Source organism: Glycine soja, chromosome 18, assembly GCF_004193775.1.
Source record: "Glycine soja cultivar W05 chromosome 18, ASM419377v2, whole genome shotgun sequence".
NCBI lineage: Eukaryota > Viridiplantae > Streptophyta > Magnoliopsida > Fabales > Fabaceae > Glycine > Glycine soja.
This window is the reverse complement of record NC_041019.1, coordinates 13382477-13399962: the sequence shown is the minus strand read 5'-3', so window position 1 is coordinate 13399962 and position 17486 is coordinate 13382477. Positions and strand designations below refer to the sequence as shown.

Genomic DNA, 17486 nt, shown 5'->3' with positions numbered 1-17486 from the left:
TAATATACAAGAACACAGTTTCCAATTTCAAACTAATATAAACTTAATCAATTAACCCTAAATCCTAATTTAAAAAAAAACTCGTTGTTTATCAAATATAAAACAATTTTAAAAATTAAAATTGAATACTACGAATCAACTTGATCCGTAAGCTGCTGAAGACACTTACGAATCAACTTGATCTGTAAGTTTTTTTTAAGAAACTTACGGATCAACTTGATCCATAACCTAATGTCTACATTTACGGATAATCTATTTACGCTTGCAGATCATCCTAACTATGACAACGACGAACGAAAAGCCATGGTTTGGGAGCTTACCTAGACGGTGGATGGTGACAAAGCTCCCTCGACGGTGGATGACATCGTTGCTCTTCGCGGAAGCCTCCTCAATGCACCTCGCAACCTCTTCACGGAAACCTCCTATTCATGGCAACAATGGTGGCAAGCTCCTCAACGAAGAAGAAGAAGAAGAACCTGTTCCCACAACCTCCTCTTAACGACAACAACAAATGGAAACGTCGGTGACGTGAGCAACAACAATACAAAAATGGCTGAGGTGAGAAAGAAGAAGAACAAAACGCTGTGAGGAAGAAGAGAAGAAAACGCAAGCAGGGCGAAAGAGAGACAATCTCGCATTATTTTCTTAAAAATAAGTTAGGGGTATTACGGCCTTTTCACTACAAGTGTTGGGTGCACCATCAAAAATGCTGGATACACCTAGCAACACTCAAATTTTAAGAAAATGAAACTACACCCATGCCATCGGCCATAGCTTTTGGCTTAATGGAAAGGGCTTGATCCAACTAGACAAAAGATAGCAAAACTCCAAATTTTTTATCATAAAAGTTGATGCTACTAAATACTAATCCCTTGGTACATTGTTCTTAGATGTCTTATTTATCCAGGCTTTGATTACCATTTACCAACTTTATATGTGAACATAACCTTCCCCTACTTCTTAGTTACTCCCACAAATAATTGAAATGTCTGTTTGGAATGAAAAACAGAAGGAGAGAATTCCCTTCTAAGCGATTCCCCTTTCATACAACTCAGTTCTCAAAAGGATTTTAATAAAATGCCCACCACTCTTCTAAACTCTCCCCCTGTTTAAGCTAATTCCATCCTTCTAACACTTAAACTGCTGAACTATTCTACCATAAAGATTACCAGCAGTTAACTAAAGTTCAAATCTAAATGTATCCATGACTCCACATACATGTATGCACTAACAGGTTATGTTAGGACCCCAGGGATGGAATCCAACCCAATAGCTAGGCCAACTATCTAGAGAGTATATTCTAGATGGAATAAGAAGGGGAATGAAAATTAGTTGCTGAGTCGGCAGTGTGAGCGACAGTAGTATTGGCTATAGGGGAATTCTGTTAGGGGGGAAATTATTATGGAACATTGTGGTTAGTGACTATGGGCCTCTGTTAGAGTTGTGCTCTAGGAACTATTATTCCTCTGCATTTTCTTGTCCATATTTCATAATACATCACATTCCATCAGTATTATCTTCTATTGTTTCTGTTAATTTTCTATTCTTGCTTGAGGTCCCTAACAAATTGGTCCAACCTGCCACATCTATTTGAAACCGTGAGACCTATTTCTTAGTACACCATCGTTGCCGACAATGTTGCGGATGCCACCGAAGAAGATGGAAGCAAAGGTAGCAGCGCTCGAGAGTGAAGTTGCGAGCCTTTGTAGTGTCCTGGTCACAATGCAATCGAAGGCTAAAGAGAATCAGGCGAAACTCCTCACCTTGCTTGAGGAGCGATTGTCATTGAACGAAGGGGAAAAATCAGTCATGAAGACATCTTTGAATGTGATTGTTGATGAATTTCACCAAGCAGTGAAGAAAGTAGAATTACCCCTGTTCAGTGGTGAAGACCCAACAAGATGGATTGCACGAGTCGAGATCTACTTCCAGATCCAAGAGACACATCTAGAGATTCGTGAATTTGGCCCAACTGTGTATCGAAGGCTCGACGATTCATTTTTTCAAGTTGTTACTGGACGACAAGACAAAATTCATGTGGAAGAAACTCAAAGTAGAATTGCTAGAGCGGTACGAAAGTATCGATGAAGGGGATGTGTATGTACAACTCGCCGCACTCCAACAAACAGGGAAAGTAGATGAGTATATCTAGGAATTCAAACATTTGATTGCTCAGGTACCTTGTCGCCCTGATGATCAATACTTTGGGTATTTCATGCATGGATTAAAGGAAGGAATCAGGGGTCGGGTTTGTAGTATGTGAACGTTGGGAACTCTATTGCATTCTCGGTTACTCAATTTGTCATGAGTAGTAGAGTGTGAGTTGTCAGAGGGGGAGAGTATATGACCAGGACGAAGGAGCGTTGGATTTCGAAGCAGAACCGGGTCGGGTTGGTCCAATCAAGCAAACCAGAATCCTTTCTCCCCTTGCACAAATTTGGGCCGTCAACATGGGTATTATTAGGGAACGTCCTATGTCAACAAGGACACTCGTAATGGTGATGCTATTGGGTCTGGGCTTGGTCCTCCAAAAGGACCGTTTTGTGACAAAGATTGTAACCAACCCACAGATAAAGGTATATGCTTTCTACCTTACCATGAGTTCCTTGAACACCAACAAAAAGGACCATGTTACTAGTATGGGGGGAATTTTCATTCACGGTACCAGTGTCTTGATCATCAATTAAGGGTGATGCTCATTGACGATGATGATGAGGAAGAGGGGGAATTACAAGTGTTTTCCGCAGAAGGGGAAGTCGACACAGAGTCAAACAATGAGTGTAGTGTGATGCATTTGGGAAGCTTGCGTGTGCAAAAAAGGTGGGCAACCTCAAATGCTGAAGATTCGAGGCACCATAAAAGGGGTTCCAATTCTGATTCTGGTATATAGTAGAGCCACCCACAATTTCATTTCTAGGAAATTAGTGACATCTTTGGGCTTGTAGGTAGAGGAGACTCACACAATGAGAATTAAAATGGGCGATGGGTACAGAGCCACAACATAAGGAACTTGCAAAGGAGTTGAGCTAAAGTTGGGAGAAATCACCATTCCCATTGATACACTCTTGTTTGATTTAGAAGGGATCAACATTGTATTAGGGATATCGTGGCTAGCGTTTCTTGGTCGCATGTGGGTTGATTAGGGCAAACAGAGCATGCAATTTCAATTAGAGAACAAGTGGGTGGAATTACAAGGTGGGGCCAAAGGAATGGCAGCACAGGTTGCTTTTCAAAGTCTGTTTGGTAAACCTTACCACATGGTCGAGGGGTTGCTGCTTTGCACAGAGTTACAGATTAGTCATTCTAGGCCCTTAGGGTTTGATCGTGACGTGCTGTCTGACCAACCCTTTTCAGAAATCACCAGCCTTTTGGATGGGTATTTTAAAATTTTTAGGGAACCAAAGGGATTATCGCCTCAACGTGGTAAAAAGCATGTCATTACCTTGATGGAGGGCCAGGGGGCAGTGAATGGGAGGCCATACCGGTACACACGCTATCACAACAATGAAATTGAGAAGCAAGTCAAGCAATTTATGGACAATGGCATGATTCGTCCCAATCAAAGTGCATTTTCAAGCCCAGCAATTTTGGTGAAAAAGAAAGACGAGACATGGCGGTCATGCGTGGATTATCATGCTTTGAACAAGTTGACCGTACCGGATAAGTTTTCCATTCCTATAATTGTTGAGTTATTAGATGAATTGCATGGGGCACATTATTTCTCTAAACTGGACTTGAAATCTGGGTACCATCAAGTCTGAGTTAGGAAAGAGGATATACATAAAACTGCATTTAGGACCCATGAAAGACATTACGAATATTTAGTAATGTCTTTCAGGTTGATGAACACACCCTCTACCTTTCAATCACTGATGAATGAAGTTTTTAGAGACATGTTGAGAAAGTCGATATTAGTTTTCTTTGACGACATATTGATATATAGCTCCGATTGGAGGTCTCACATTCTGCACTTAACTGCTGTTTTGGATGTTTTGAAGAGAGAGCAGCTGGTGGAAAACTGGAAAAAATGTTACTTCGATCAAACAACCGTAGAATACTTGGGTCATATCAATTCCAAAGATGGTGTGGCCATGGATCCCAACAAAGTTAAAAGTGGGATTGAGAGGCCGGTTCCAAAAAATGTGAAGGGGGTGCGCAGCTTCTTAGGACTAACCGGCTACTACCGCAAATTCATCAAGGACTATGGGAAAATAGCTCACCCTCTAACTGACTTGACTAAGAAAGATGAGTTTAAATGGGGAGACTCAGAACAAACAGCTTCTGAATTTCTATCAAGGAATGTGATATTTGTCAACATCAAAAGTATTTAGTGGTGGCTCTTGAATTTCTATCAAGAAATTTCTATGGATTTCATTATCGGGCTCCCCAAATCCAAAAGATACACTACAATTCTTGTGGTTGTGGATCTTCTGTCAAAATACAGCCACTTCATCCCATTAAAGCATCCTTACACAATGAAGATGCTGGCTGAGATTTACACTAAGGAGGTGAGGTGATATGTTTACATGGAGTTCTAGCTTTGTTAGCGGTTTCTGGAAAGAACTATTCAAGCTGCAAGATAGTCAATTGAAGATGAGCACTGCTTATCATTCTCAAAAGGATGGGCAAACGAAGATAATTAATCACTGTCTTGAGACTTTCCTTTGTTGTTTTATCGCTTATCAACCCAAATTGTGGGTGTTGTGGGTGCCATAGGCCGAGTACTGGTACGACACCACGTTCCATGTCTCTACGGGGACCACCCCCTTTGAGGCAGTGTATGATCCGGCCTCCAATGCCCACTTGTTTCCTCATTGGCAAGACCAAAGTGGAGGTAGTGCAACTGGAGTTGATTGATCGCGATGAAGCCTTACAACAACTGCAGCATCATCTCCTCTGAGCCCATAGTAGAATGAAATCTCAGGCTGACCGCAAAAGAACAAACCAGTCTTTTGAGGTAGGAGACTGGGTTTTTCTGAAATTGCGATCTCATGCGCAACAAACTGTCATGACTCGCATTTGTCCCAAACTTGCCCCTCATTACTATGGACCTTTCCAAATTGTTGAACGCATAGGGATGGTGGCATATAAGGTTCAATTACCTGAATCGACTCAAATTCATCCGGTTTTTCATGTATTGTCATGACTCGCATTTGTCCCAAACTTTCCCCTCATTACTATGGACCTTTCCAAATTGTTGAACGCATAAGGATGGTGGCATATAAGGTTCAATTACCTGAATCGACTCAAATTCATCCGGTTTTTCATGTATCGTGATTGAAGAAAGCTGTGGGAAAGTACCCAATTGAAGAGGAGCTTCCCATTGACTTGGTTAGTGACACCACCCTGATCTTTGAGCCAGCTGATGTCTTGGCTACTAGACACATCACTCAGGCTGGTGATGTAGTCAAACAGCTTTTGGTGCATTGGAAAGGAAAGTCCATAGACAAAGCTACGCGGGAGAACAAATTCAATTTTCGTATACAGTTTCCACTTTCCAGACTTGAGGACAAGTCTGTTCTTGAAGAAGGGGACAATGTTAGGACCCCAAGAATGGAATCCATCCCAATAGCTAGGCCCACTATCTGGAGAGTATATTCTAGAAGGAATAAGAAGGGGAATGGAAATTAGTTGTTGAGCTGGCAGTGTGAGCGACAATAATATTGGCTATAGGGGAATTCTGTTAGGGGGGAAATTATTATGGAACATTGTGACTGGTTACTATGGGCAGAGAGCATTTGTGTCTCTGTTAGAGCTGTGCTCTGGGCAGAAGGAACTGTTATTCCTCTGCATTTTCCTTTCCATATTGCATAATACATCACATTCCATCACTATTATCTTCTATTGTTTCTGTTAATTTTCTGTTCTTGCTTGAGGTCCCTAACAAGTTATAGGGACAGTTTTATGTTGAAGGGGATACATGATAGTAACATATCTTAACAGAACTCATTTATTAAATAATGAAAACGGTTAATTGTAGAACAGCTAAATACAATTTTGATTCCATAGAAATAAACTTGGGTTAATGATCCCCTCTCCACACTCCTATAAACAAGGGGCTTCTTCAAATACATGCTATTTAGTATATAGTATAGTATATAGTTTATGGTAGTTTGAAGTGTAGACATGCCTATCACATGTCACATTTGTTTAAAATGAAAAATAGTAAAGGTTATGTGATAACAGAACAAACCTCAGTGATGAAACATGTTTCCCATAAGAGATAAACACATTTAAAACAAAACAGGTAGGGATAAAGATACAGTTCATTGGAATTAACACTGACCAACAAAACATGGCACACATCTTTTACTGTCTTGTCTGGTATCAACAGAAATAAATAGACTAAGATACTGAAAGTGAAAATCATTAGTAAGTAAATTTATACACTTGATTATAAAATCAATATTTTATAAATCTGACAGAAAGTCCCTCTACCAAAGAAAAATAAATTGTAAAATGTTGATATAAAAAGTAAAAGTAAATGAAACTCAAAGTCCAATTTAGCAGTCAAATAAAGAAGTTGCAAATTAGAACTATAGCCTGCAAAAACCTTTAGAGACTATACTACATTCTGATGATTGAACAAACCTTTGTAAACATCTGATAAAAGAGGCAAATCATCCTGAAATTTGATGACAAATTTCTTCAAAAAGTTTTCCTCAGTTAAGCACATAAAGGAACTGAAGTGCAAATCTTTCTTAAGCAGACCTTTTGAACACAAGATTTTAATTACTGAGAATCTAGGTATAATCCTCTTCTCAAAGCTGTAGGTTAGAACCTGAGGATAATGAGCAATATCTTCTGATGGCAAACCCATATCCTTCACTAGGAAAGTCATCTTTTTTGTATATGTCTCCTCTGACAACATCATAAAATTGGGAGACTTGACAAATGCTCGAAGAGCCATTTCGTGGTTCCAGCCCCACCTCTCATAAACCTCAAATTTTGAATCCCACAAGGTTTTACTAGTAGTTAAAAGCAAACGGACAGCATGCATAAAAACCATTTTCGAAGGATCACAACCTATTTCCCTGGCTTTGTTGACAGCTTCCACAAATTTGGAATGCTTCATATATGCTACACCTGTAAAATGGACCATCAAGAGAGAGATGGAAGCTGGAGGCACATTAGATTGCCTCTGAACCTTAATGTTTGGAACCAAATGATTCATCATGTCACCATTTGTAAAATCAAATGGGGCATTTATCAAAGCAGTAACAGCTTCCCCATCATCACAAACTACACTCTTTAGGATCTGATAACGAGGGATGAGACATTTCTCCAAGCTTCTAAACAAGATATCACGGTTAGCAATTAGGATCTTAGGCATGTCAGTGTTGGAAACCCCAATAGAACGGAAGAACTCGAGTTTAGGCAAAAGGGTATTCTCTGCATCCTCAAGAAGCACCAAAGGTTGTTTCTTCGCAAGTTTTGCAACCTGGATTTTGTCAAACCCATAGTTGCTGAGCATATCAATAACAGCATCTGGGCCATCTGGGTTTTTAAAATTGACCCTGTTGGAGAGTTCCTTGGCTTTTCATGGGGGCACCCCACATGAGTTGATGAGGTATGACACAGTAAAGGTGTCACCTTTGTGGCGGTTTCCATCTGATTCAGAATCAGAAGAGCTGGCTGAAGTGAATGAATTGAAGAAAAAAATTGAAGCAGTGTGTTTGAGTTGCAACAGAGAACCCAATGGGATATGGGTGCTCTTGTAGCGTGTGAATGATGATGACGCAGTTAATCTTGCAATGAGGAGAAAATTACGCACCATTTACTCACTTTAGATTTGAATGCTCCACTCGAAGGCACCTTAAGATTTTTGTGCTAGGAACAAGTAGTGTTTGGTGTTTCACAGCAAAGCACGTGAAGATAGCAGGGTATGCGTTTCAACGCTGCAGCCTGCAACCACTTCCTCTTCACTCGGGAGTTGCTTGGGGCAGCATACTCTTCACTCGGGAGTTGCTTGGGGCAGCGTCTATGCTGGGCACCCAGCAACTTTTCAAAATATGGAAAAATATCCTTATGATATTTTCGGTTACAAATAACAGTTTCATTTTTTTTATTTCTAAATTATTATTTTTTTTCATAAATTTTTCATAACTTAGTGTAAGTTGTTGTTTCTCTTAAGTGTAATTTGAAAATGTATTTAGTCTCCAATAATATATATGTGTTTGTGAAGAGTATACGATTAATTTTGATTGATTTCCATTATTGGAAAAGGAGAGGAGTGCAAAAAAAAAAAATCAACATACATATGAATTGACAATTCATATGATCATATGGATTGACAATCCGTATGACTATACCATACAAATTGATGAGGGTTAGGGTTTTTTTTTTTACTCATACGAATGAGTTTTTTTTTACTTGCTCATCAATATGAGTTTTTTTTATGGATTGCTAATCCATACATGACCCATAAAAAAAAATTTAATTTTTTTTAAAAATATAATTTACGATTTAATTTAAAATTAATAATCCAAGAAGGAATCAAACTTGGGTCACCTACATTCATTATTAATAGAACACTCAAACCAACTAAGCTAATAGACACATTATATTATAAACAAATAGTGTCGTTATATATAACACTAAAATTTCTAATTTATATTTAATGTATATGTAAATTTACATAATAAATTTTGTGATGATTATTTTTTGATATAATAATTAATTTTTTTACATATATAAATTATAAATAAAAATGATAGGTTTAATAAGTATTTACATATGTAAAAAATATCAAATTTATTTAATTATAAATTGCTATAAAAAACATTTCAATACATCATTCAATTAAATATCATATTTATTTAATTTTTAATCATTATAATAAATATTTAAATACATCATTCAATTCAATATCAAATTTGTTAAATTATCAAATTTTGTAAATAAATTAAATGAATAAAAAAATTCTAAAAAATAATTTAAAAAAAATTAAAACATATGGATTCATAAATATATTTTAAATCTTAAATTATGGTTTCAATAATTTTTAATATATTTTTTATAACTACTATATCATTATCTTAAACTTTGTATCTTGAATTTTAGTTTCCATATTTTTATAACAAGATTTAAAATTAATTTTTTCACCAATCTAATCTTAATTTTAGCAATCTAATATTATCTTAGTAGTAACTAATATATTTTTAAATTTGATTTCAATCATTATCTTAAACTAACAATCTTATCATATCTTAAATTTAAAATTTTGGTTTCAATATTTTTTATAACTACTAAATCAAATATATAACAATTTTGGTTTCAATATTTTAATAACTACTAAATCATTATCTTAAACTTACAATCTAATTATTATCTTAAATTTTGGTTTCCATATTTTTATAACAATATTGAAAATTAATTGTTTCACCAATCTAATCTTAATTTTAGCAATCTAATATAATCTTAGTAAAAACTAATATATTTTTAAATTTGATTTCAATCATTATCTTCAACTAAGAATCTTAACATATTTTAAATTTTAAATTTTGGTTTTAATATTTTTATAACTACTAAATCAAATATTTTTCATAAGTAATATCTTTTAAATATTTGTTTTGATTTTTTTAAAAAGTTAGACAAATATAATATAACAATATTGAGACTTAATTGTTTCACCAATGTAATCTTAATTTTAGCAATCTAATCTAATCTTACTAATGACTAATATATTTTTCATAAATAAATTCAATACTTAACATATAAAATAGAAAAAATTATAAAATTTCACTAACATTACAAAACAACATTACACTACGAAATAATTTAAATAATAATTGACAAATCAAAATTAAAAAAAAAAACAAATTTAGAAGAAGAAAAATTGAAAAAAAAATTATTCAACAAAAAAAGCCATATGGATCATCAATCCATATGGTTCATACAGATTGTCAATCCGTATGAACCATACGGATCATCAATCTGTATGGGGTTTTCCAAAAACAAAAAAAACCATACAGATTATCAATCCGTATGGTTCATCCGGATTGTCAATCCGTATGAATCATACAGATTGATGATCCATATGAGGTTTTTCCAGAAACAAAAGAAAACCATACGGATTAATGATCCGTGTGGGGTTTTTCCAGAAACAAAAAAAAAATCATACCTATCATCAATTCGTATGGTTCATCCAAATTGTCAATTCGTATGAACCATACAGATTGATGATTCGTATGGGGTTTTTTTTCTAGAAAAATGTCATTTTTTTGTTGGAGAGGAAGAACAACAGCAATGACGCGTGAAGTGGAGGAAGAAGAAGGAAAGAAGAAAAACCGCGTCCGCACGGGAAGTGGAGGAAGAAGTCACAACCATGAAAAAGAAGAAGGACAATGGTGACAGGAACACCAGAAGAGGAGCAAGCATATCAGAGGAAGAGGAAGACAAAGAAGCGGTCGTAGGCAGAGGAGAAGGAAAGTTGCACAGACGAATAATTAGGAGTATTTATAGTATTGGGGTTAAGGGCATTTTGGACTTTTCACCATCGTTGCTGGGTGCCCCAACAAAAATGCTGGATGCACCAAGATACACCCTCTTCACTCGAGTCTTGACAATGTTATGAAACAACACAAATCAATTTTTGTACTCAAGTCTTGACAATGTTATGAAACGACCTCAAATTGCATTTTTTTACTTTTATTTTTTTTAATTTTTAAAGAATTTTATCTTAACAAATTAATTTAATGTATTTTATTTTTAACTTTTAAGAAATTTATGAATTTTATCATACGTTATTTATTTATTTATTAACAAGTATAGAAATTGAGATAAAATTTAAAAAAAAAATAAAAACTTGAAGATGAAAATGTAACTATTTTATAATAAATTGATAGAGAATAAAATTCAAAAATTTCTTAAAAATTAAAAATAAATGAATCAAATTAATTTATTAAAGATAAAATTTATTAAAAATTAAAAAAATAAAATAAAAGAGCAACTAAACTATAAATTAATAATGTATACAATCTGTAGGACCAACTAACTCTTCGAGCATAATTTGCATGGTTCATTGAGGTTCCATTATTTTATTACATCTTGGGTCCAAACCAAAAAATTCAAACTTGATTGAATTTTTTTATTATTATTAAAAAATGGGACAAAATGATTGATTGCGAAAAAAATTTCTTATTCTTATTAGAAGATCTGATTGAATCCATATATCTTTGGTTAAAAGAAAGAAAAATATTCTTCTTTGAGAATAATAAAAAAAAGAAAAGTGTTCAATATGATAGAATTAGACATAGCTATTATTTGGAACGGAATAAAAGAAGAGGAGAGATTCTCAAACCAAGAAACAATGACTTCAAAAAAATTAAACGAGGAGTCACATGAAATGAAAATTTTATGTACAATTCTTATAAAGGGAGAATAAGGATGACTTATCTCTCAATTTTTCCACTACACCTAAAAAAGCAAACTCGCTGGGGAGCGCCTTGCGTGCATTGCACGCTTAGTCATCCATAGGCACGGGCGACAAAACTTGGCAGCAGAGAGAGTGAAGGAAAAAAGAAAAGTGACGGATAATTGGATGACAATTTGACACGTATCTGAAAGCTAGACAAGAATTAGCATTTTTTTACTGACTAAATACGCAATTTAGTTCCTGACTTTGTACCCCTTTTGTATATTAGTCCCTAACTTAATGTTAAATTCAAAATAGTCACAATCTTTGCATAAGTTTTGCAAAATAGTCCTTCTGTTAAATTTTAAAGTAACGCTGTTAGTGAGGTCAAGTTTAGTGTCACGTGGACTATCCAATGTGGCACTAAAGGATGACGTGGCATGACACGCGGACGTGCCTCTTAAAAGATGCAACGTCATTTGATGATAACAAAACGAGTAAATAGGCAATTTAGTCCCTGACATTGTACTCATTTTGCATATTAGTCCCTATCTTTGCATAAGTGTTGCAAAATAGTCTCTATCTTTGCATAAGTGTTGCAAAATAGTCCTTAAGTTAAATTTTAAAGTAACACTGTTAGTGAGGTCAATTTTAGTGACACGTCATTTGATGATGATAGAATGAGTGGCTTCTTCAAATCTGATGGTTTTGAACCAATTGAGGCACATATAAAAAAAAGAACTCACATACACTTGCACAAATAAAAAGAAGCAAAAATCCACAGCAACAACCTTATCTTTGAAGTCGTCAACGCCAATGGGTGAAGGTTATGCCTTGCACAATTTCTGGCGGTGCAGATTCCTCCTTAGATTCCTTGTCATCTTTTGATTCCTCCGGTTTTTTCTCTTCTTTCTTTTCTTCTTCCTCTGATTTTTTCTCCTCCACTTTGTTTTCCTCTGGTTTTTTCTCTTCCTATTCAGAACACACAAAAAAAAAATCAGAACCCGAAATGATACATTGATGGTAATTGAAGAAAAAAAAGAGGAAAAGAGAATGGTTATGCAGACCTCACCCGTTGGTGTTGACGGCTTCAGAGATAAGGTTGTTGCTGTGGATTTTTGGTTCTTTTTATTTGTACAAGTGTGTGTGGGTTCTTTTTCTTATATGTGCCTCAATTGGTTCAGAACCATCAGATTTGAAGAAGCCACCCATTCTATCATCATCAAATGATGTGGCACTAAAATTGACCTCACTAACAACGTTACTTTAAAATTTAACTTAAAGACTATTTTGCAACACTTATGCAAAGATAGGGACTATTTTGCAACACTTATGCAAAGATAGGGACTATTTTGCAACACTTATGCAAAGTTAGGGACTAATATGCAAAATGAGTACAATGTCAGGGACTAAATTGCCTATTTACTCGTTTTGTTATCATCAAATGACGTTGCATCTTTTAAGAGACACGTCTGCAGGCCATGCCACGTCATCCTTTAGTGCCACATTGGATAGTCCACGTGACACTAAACTTGACCTCACTAACAGCATTACTTTAAAATTTAACGGAAGGACTATTTTGTAAAACTTATGCAAAGACTATTTTGAATTTAAAATTAGGTTAGGGACTAATATGTAAAAGGGGTACAAAGTCAAGGACTAAATTACCTATTTAGTCTATTTTTACTTGGCAAAAATGCCTCCTCCTAACTAAAACATGTTTTTATTATGTAATTCAGTGTTAATAGACAACAAAAATGTATTTTTAATGTGTAATACTTTTTCGTGCCCCCTACTCTAGAACAGAAATAGGTTTTCGACTTGCTGTTGTGCACTAGTAGTCAATTACATAAATGGAAACAAGTTTATATTTTTTAATTGAGTGTTAAAATACATAAACGGAAGGACTGCGGTAAGACCGGCGATTTTGTACGGAACAGAATGTTGGGCGGTCAAGAGCCAACATGAGAATAAAGTAGGTGTAGCGGAGATGAGGATGTTGCGGTGGATGTGTGGTAAGACTCGACAGGATAAAATTAGAAACGAAGCTATTAGAGAGAGGGTTGGAGTAGCGCCTATTGCAGAGAAGATGGTGGAAAATAGACTTAGGTGGTTTGGGCATGTAGAGAGAAGACCGGTAGACTCTGTAGTGAGGAGAGTAGACCAGATGGAGAGAAGACAAACAATTCGAGGCAGAGGAAGACCCAAAAAGACTATAAGAGAGGTTATCAAAAAGGATCTCGAAATTAATGGTTTGGATAGAAGTATGGTACTTGATAGAACATTATGGCGGAAGTTGATCCATGTAGCCTACCCCACCTAGTGGGATAAGGCGTTGTTGTTGTTGTTGTTGTTGTTGTTAAAATACATGAAAAATTGTTTCAACCATGTAATTGGGCAAAATTTAGGTTTATAATTTGATATTATTTGTTTTGAGAAATTAAACTCTTTTAATATAAATATTTCTTGCTCATTATCATTTAGAAGAAAACTGATTAATTGTATAACTTTTTTGAAACGTGAACACTCAGTATTGATACTAGAGAGACAAGGGATAATTATATAGCATAGTGTACAATGATTTTGCATAAAGTAATTAAATGTGAATTGATTGCAAATTAGAAAATTCTAAATATAGAATAAGTTTCCTAAATATGGTTAGCTGCAATATGGTTTATTTGCTAGATTGATTTGTGTCACTTAAAGCAGATTAGTCTTCCGAAAACTTTCCATTATCAGTAGCACAATCATAGGGATCTGTTTCCGACAACTCTTTGTTTCCTTTTTTTGCCAGATTGATTTGTGCCACTTAAAGTAGATTAGTCTTCCAACAACTTTCGATTATCAGTAGCACAATCATAGGGATTTGCTTCCAACGGCTCTTTGTTTCCTTTTTTGCATGATTGTCATTCAACAACTGATTATTGTTAATATCCTCCCTTAAACAAGGATGAGGTTGAAGGCAGAGTTTGGTCCGAAAATGCATGAGAGTAGCTTTAGACATGGGCTTAGTGAACAAATCAGCAACTTGATCGTTGGTAGGAATGTGGTGAGTGACAAGATGGCCAAGAGCAACTCGTTCACGGGCATAGTGATAATCCAATTCAATGTGCTTGTTGTGGGCATGAAATACTGGATTGATGGTCATGTGAAGAGCATTGAGATTATCACAGTATAACAGTGGAAGGGATGCAAGTGAAATGCGAAGGTCTTGCAAGAGAAAGGTAAGCCATGTGAGTTCAATGGTAGTTTTTGCCATGGCCCTATATTTAGCTTCCGTGCTGGACTGAGAAATTGTTGGTTGTTTCTTAGCACACCATGAGATAAGATTTCTTCCAAGATAGATACAATAACCGATGGTGGAGTGTCGATTGGTAGGACAACCTGCCCAATCTGCATCAAAAAAAGCAAAAAGATCAAGTGTGGTATTTGAAGTAAAGTGGAGACCTACATCAATAGTTCCCTTGACATATCGTAATATATGATGGGCCATTTGTAAATGCATAATGGTAGCATAATGCATAAATTGGGACACAAAATTAACACTGTATGAAATATCAGGGCGAGTAAGGGTGAGGTATTGTAAAGATCCAACAAGCCCACGAAAGTAACTTGGATCATCATAGGGAGTGCCATTGGACGTCATCTTCATCTTAGCTTCAAGTGGTGTGCTCTTTGGTTTACAATCAACAACTCGTTCAAGGATGGTAAGGGCATAGTGTGACTGGGATAGATGAAGGCCATCAGTTGTCTGGAGTATTTCAATGCCAAGGAAGTGATGGAGAGGGCCTAAGTCTTTCATGGAAAATTCGGACTGTAGAAGTTTAATGAAGTCTGAAACTAGAGTGGTAGTGGATCCTGTGAGGAGTATATCATATACATAAAGAAGAAGAATTAGTGATCCAATATTTGAGTGCCAAATAAATAAGGATGGATCAGCCTTACTACAAAAGAAACCATATTTAAGAGGAAAAGAACTGAAACGATCAAACCAAGCGTGAGGTGCTTGTTTAAGGCCATAAAGAGCCTTTTGAAGTTTGCAAACATAGTTGGGAAATTGAGGGTTAGCCATGCTAGGAGGTTGCTCCATGTATATGTTTTTAGAAAGTAAACCATGCAAAAATGCATTTTTTTTACGTCAAGTTGTCAAATGGGCCAATTCTTAACAAGGGCTATAGTGATGATTAATCGGATGGTGCCTGGCTTGATTACAGGAGAGAATGTTTCAGTATAATCTACTCCATTAACTTGATGATATCCCTTTGCAACAAGACGAGCTTTGAGTTGATCTAAGGACCCATTAGGTTTGAGTTTTTATTTGAAAACCCATTTAGAGCCATTAACATGCAAGTCACGGGTGCGAAGAACAAGTTCCCAAGTTTTATTTTTATGTAAAGCCTCAAGTTCTTCGCACCTGGCAGCCTTCCATCCAGGATGAGCTAATGCAGAGCAAATATTATATGGGTTGCATAGAATGTCTAGAGATAACATAGTGATTAAGGCATACTTTGTAATTCCGTGTTGTGAGCGAGTAACCAAGGGATGAGTAGGTACAACATGTGGAAGTTGAGTCTGGGTAGAAGAGGCAGATTCAAGTGGTTGTATTGAGGTATGAGGCCTAAGCTCAAGGTCTGGATCAATTGGTGAGTGTTGTGACTCAAGGTTCTCATGTTCAGGCAATGAGGGTTGTTCTGGTTGACCAAAAGATGCAATAGGAAGTTTTAAGGCAAGAGATTTCATTAAAGGATTTGAGCATGGTGGAGCGGAAGCAAAAGCTGTTGTTATTGTTGTTAGGTCTGCACAAGAACTGGAGTTAGTATGAGGTAGCCAAGAATCAAATATGCTAACTACATGCTGTGTAGGAGAGGAAATTGTATGATGACAATTAGTTTTATATTGAAAGAATGACTCGTCAAAAACAACATGTCATGAGATAAAAAATTTCTTACTAGAAGGATGAAAGTATTTATATCCTTTATGTATATCACTATATCCAACAAACACACAAGGAAGGGTTTTAGGGTCGAATTTGTTATGTCGTGCATCCCAAGTGTAAGGAAAACATTTAAAACCAAAGATACATAGTGATGAATAGTTAGGGTGTGTGCCATGTAAGACAAAGTAAGGAGTTTCAAAATTAAGAGAAGACGACGAAAGTCTATTAATAAGATAGACAGCTGTAGTGAAAGCTTCAACCCATAGGCATAAAGGTGCACCACTATGAAATAACATAGTCATACCTAATTCGCGTATTACTCTATGTCTCCTTTCAACCATACCTATTTGTTTCGGTGTATATGGGCAAGAAACTTGATGTATAACACCTGTTAAACAAAAATGAGTTGAAAGTTTGGAGTTGATGAATTCACCTCCTCCATCATAATGAAAAACTTTGATTTCTTTGTTAAATTGCTTTTTAACATATTGTTCAAAAGATAGATAAGCATTAACAAAGTCAGATTTATGTTGTAAGGGAATGATCCATGTGTATTTAGAAAAATCATCAACCAAGCATGCATAATATTTGAATTTGCTAATAAATAAGACAGGAGTAGGTTCCCATAAATCACAATGTATTTTTTCAAAGATAGAAGAACTAGAGTGTTCAAAGGAAGAGAAAGGCAATTTAGTAAGTTTTCCCAATTGACAACTATCACAAAGATGTTCTGATTTCAAGGTTCCAACTACATCAATTAATCCTTTGTTCTATAGTAACTGTAAAGCCTTTATTTGAGGATGTCTTAGGCGTTGATGCCAAATGTCTGTTGATCCTGATTTGAAACGATTAGAAAAGTATAATTCTGACATAGAGGAAAGAACATATAAGTCACCCTCATGCCTCCCGATGATAATCGGTTTCCCTGTTTCTCGTTCCTTAACACAAAAATCAGCATTAGAAAACTCCTAATTAACAAGAAATTGTTTTGTTAGTTGGCTTATAGAAAACAAATTTTTTGTTAAATCAGGGACAAGTAAGACATCATGAAGAGGTAGAGTAATATTTTTTTGCTTAATGAATGTGTCTCCAATACCATGAATTGGGAGAAAAGAACCATCACCAATAAGCACAGAGTCTATACCTGAATATTGTTGGATATTACTCAACATACTTACTTTACCTGTCATGTGA

The 17486-nt window shown here is 35.7% G+C and overlaps 2 protein-coding genes and 1 pseudogene across 2 annotated transcripts; 1 reads left to right on the top strand and 2 right to left on the bottom strand.

The window, feature by feature from the left end:
• The first annotated feature begins 3893 nt into the window (after nucleotides 1-3893).
• LOC114396958 (uncharacterized mitochondrial protein AtMg00860-like) lies at nucleotides 3894-4331 on the top strand. The gene has a single exon (XM_028359113.1). The coding sequence runs from the start codon at nucleotides 3894-3896 to the stop codon at nucleotides 4329-4331; it is 438 nt and encodes a 145-aa protein (XP_028214914.1).
• A 2038-nt stretch (nucleotides 4332-6369) lies between these two features.
• On the bottom strand, nucleotides 6370-7993 carry LOC114396140 (annotated as a pseudogene).
• A 6172-nt stretch (nucleotides 7994-14165) lies between these two features.
• Nucleotides 14166-15446, bottom strand: LOC114396957 (uncharacterized mitochondrial protein AtMg00810-like). The gene has a single exon (XM_028359112.1). It carries the CDS (start codon nucleotides 15444-15446, stop codon nucleotides 14166-14168), a length of 1281 nt encoding a protein of 426 aa, XP_028214913.1.
• Nucleotides 15447-17486: the final 2040 nt, after the last annotated feature.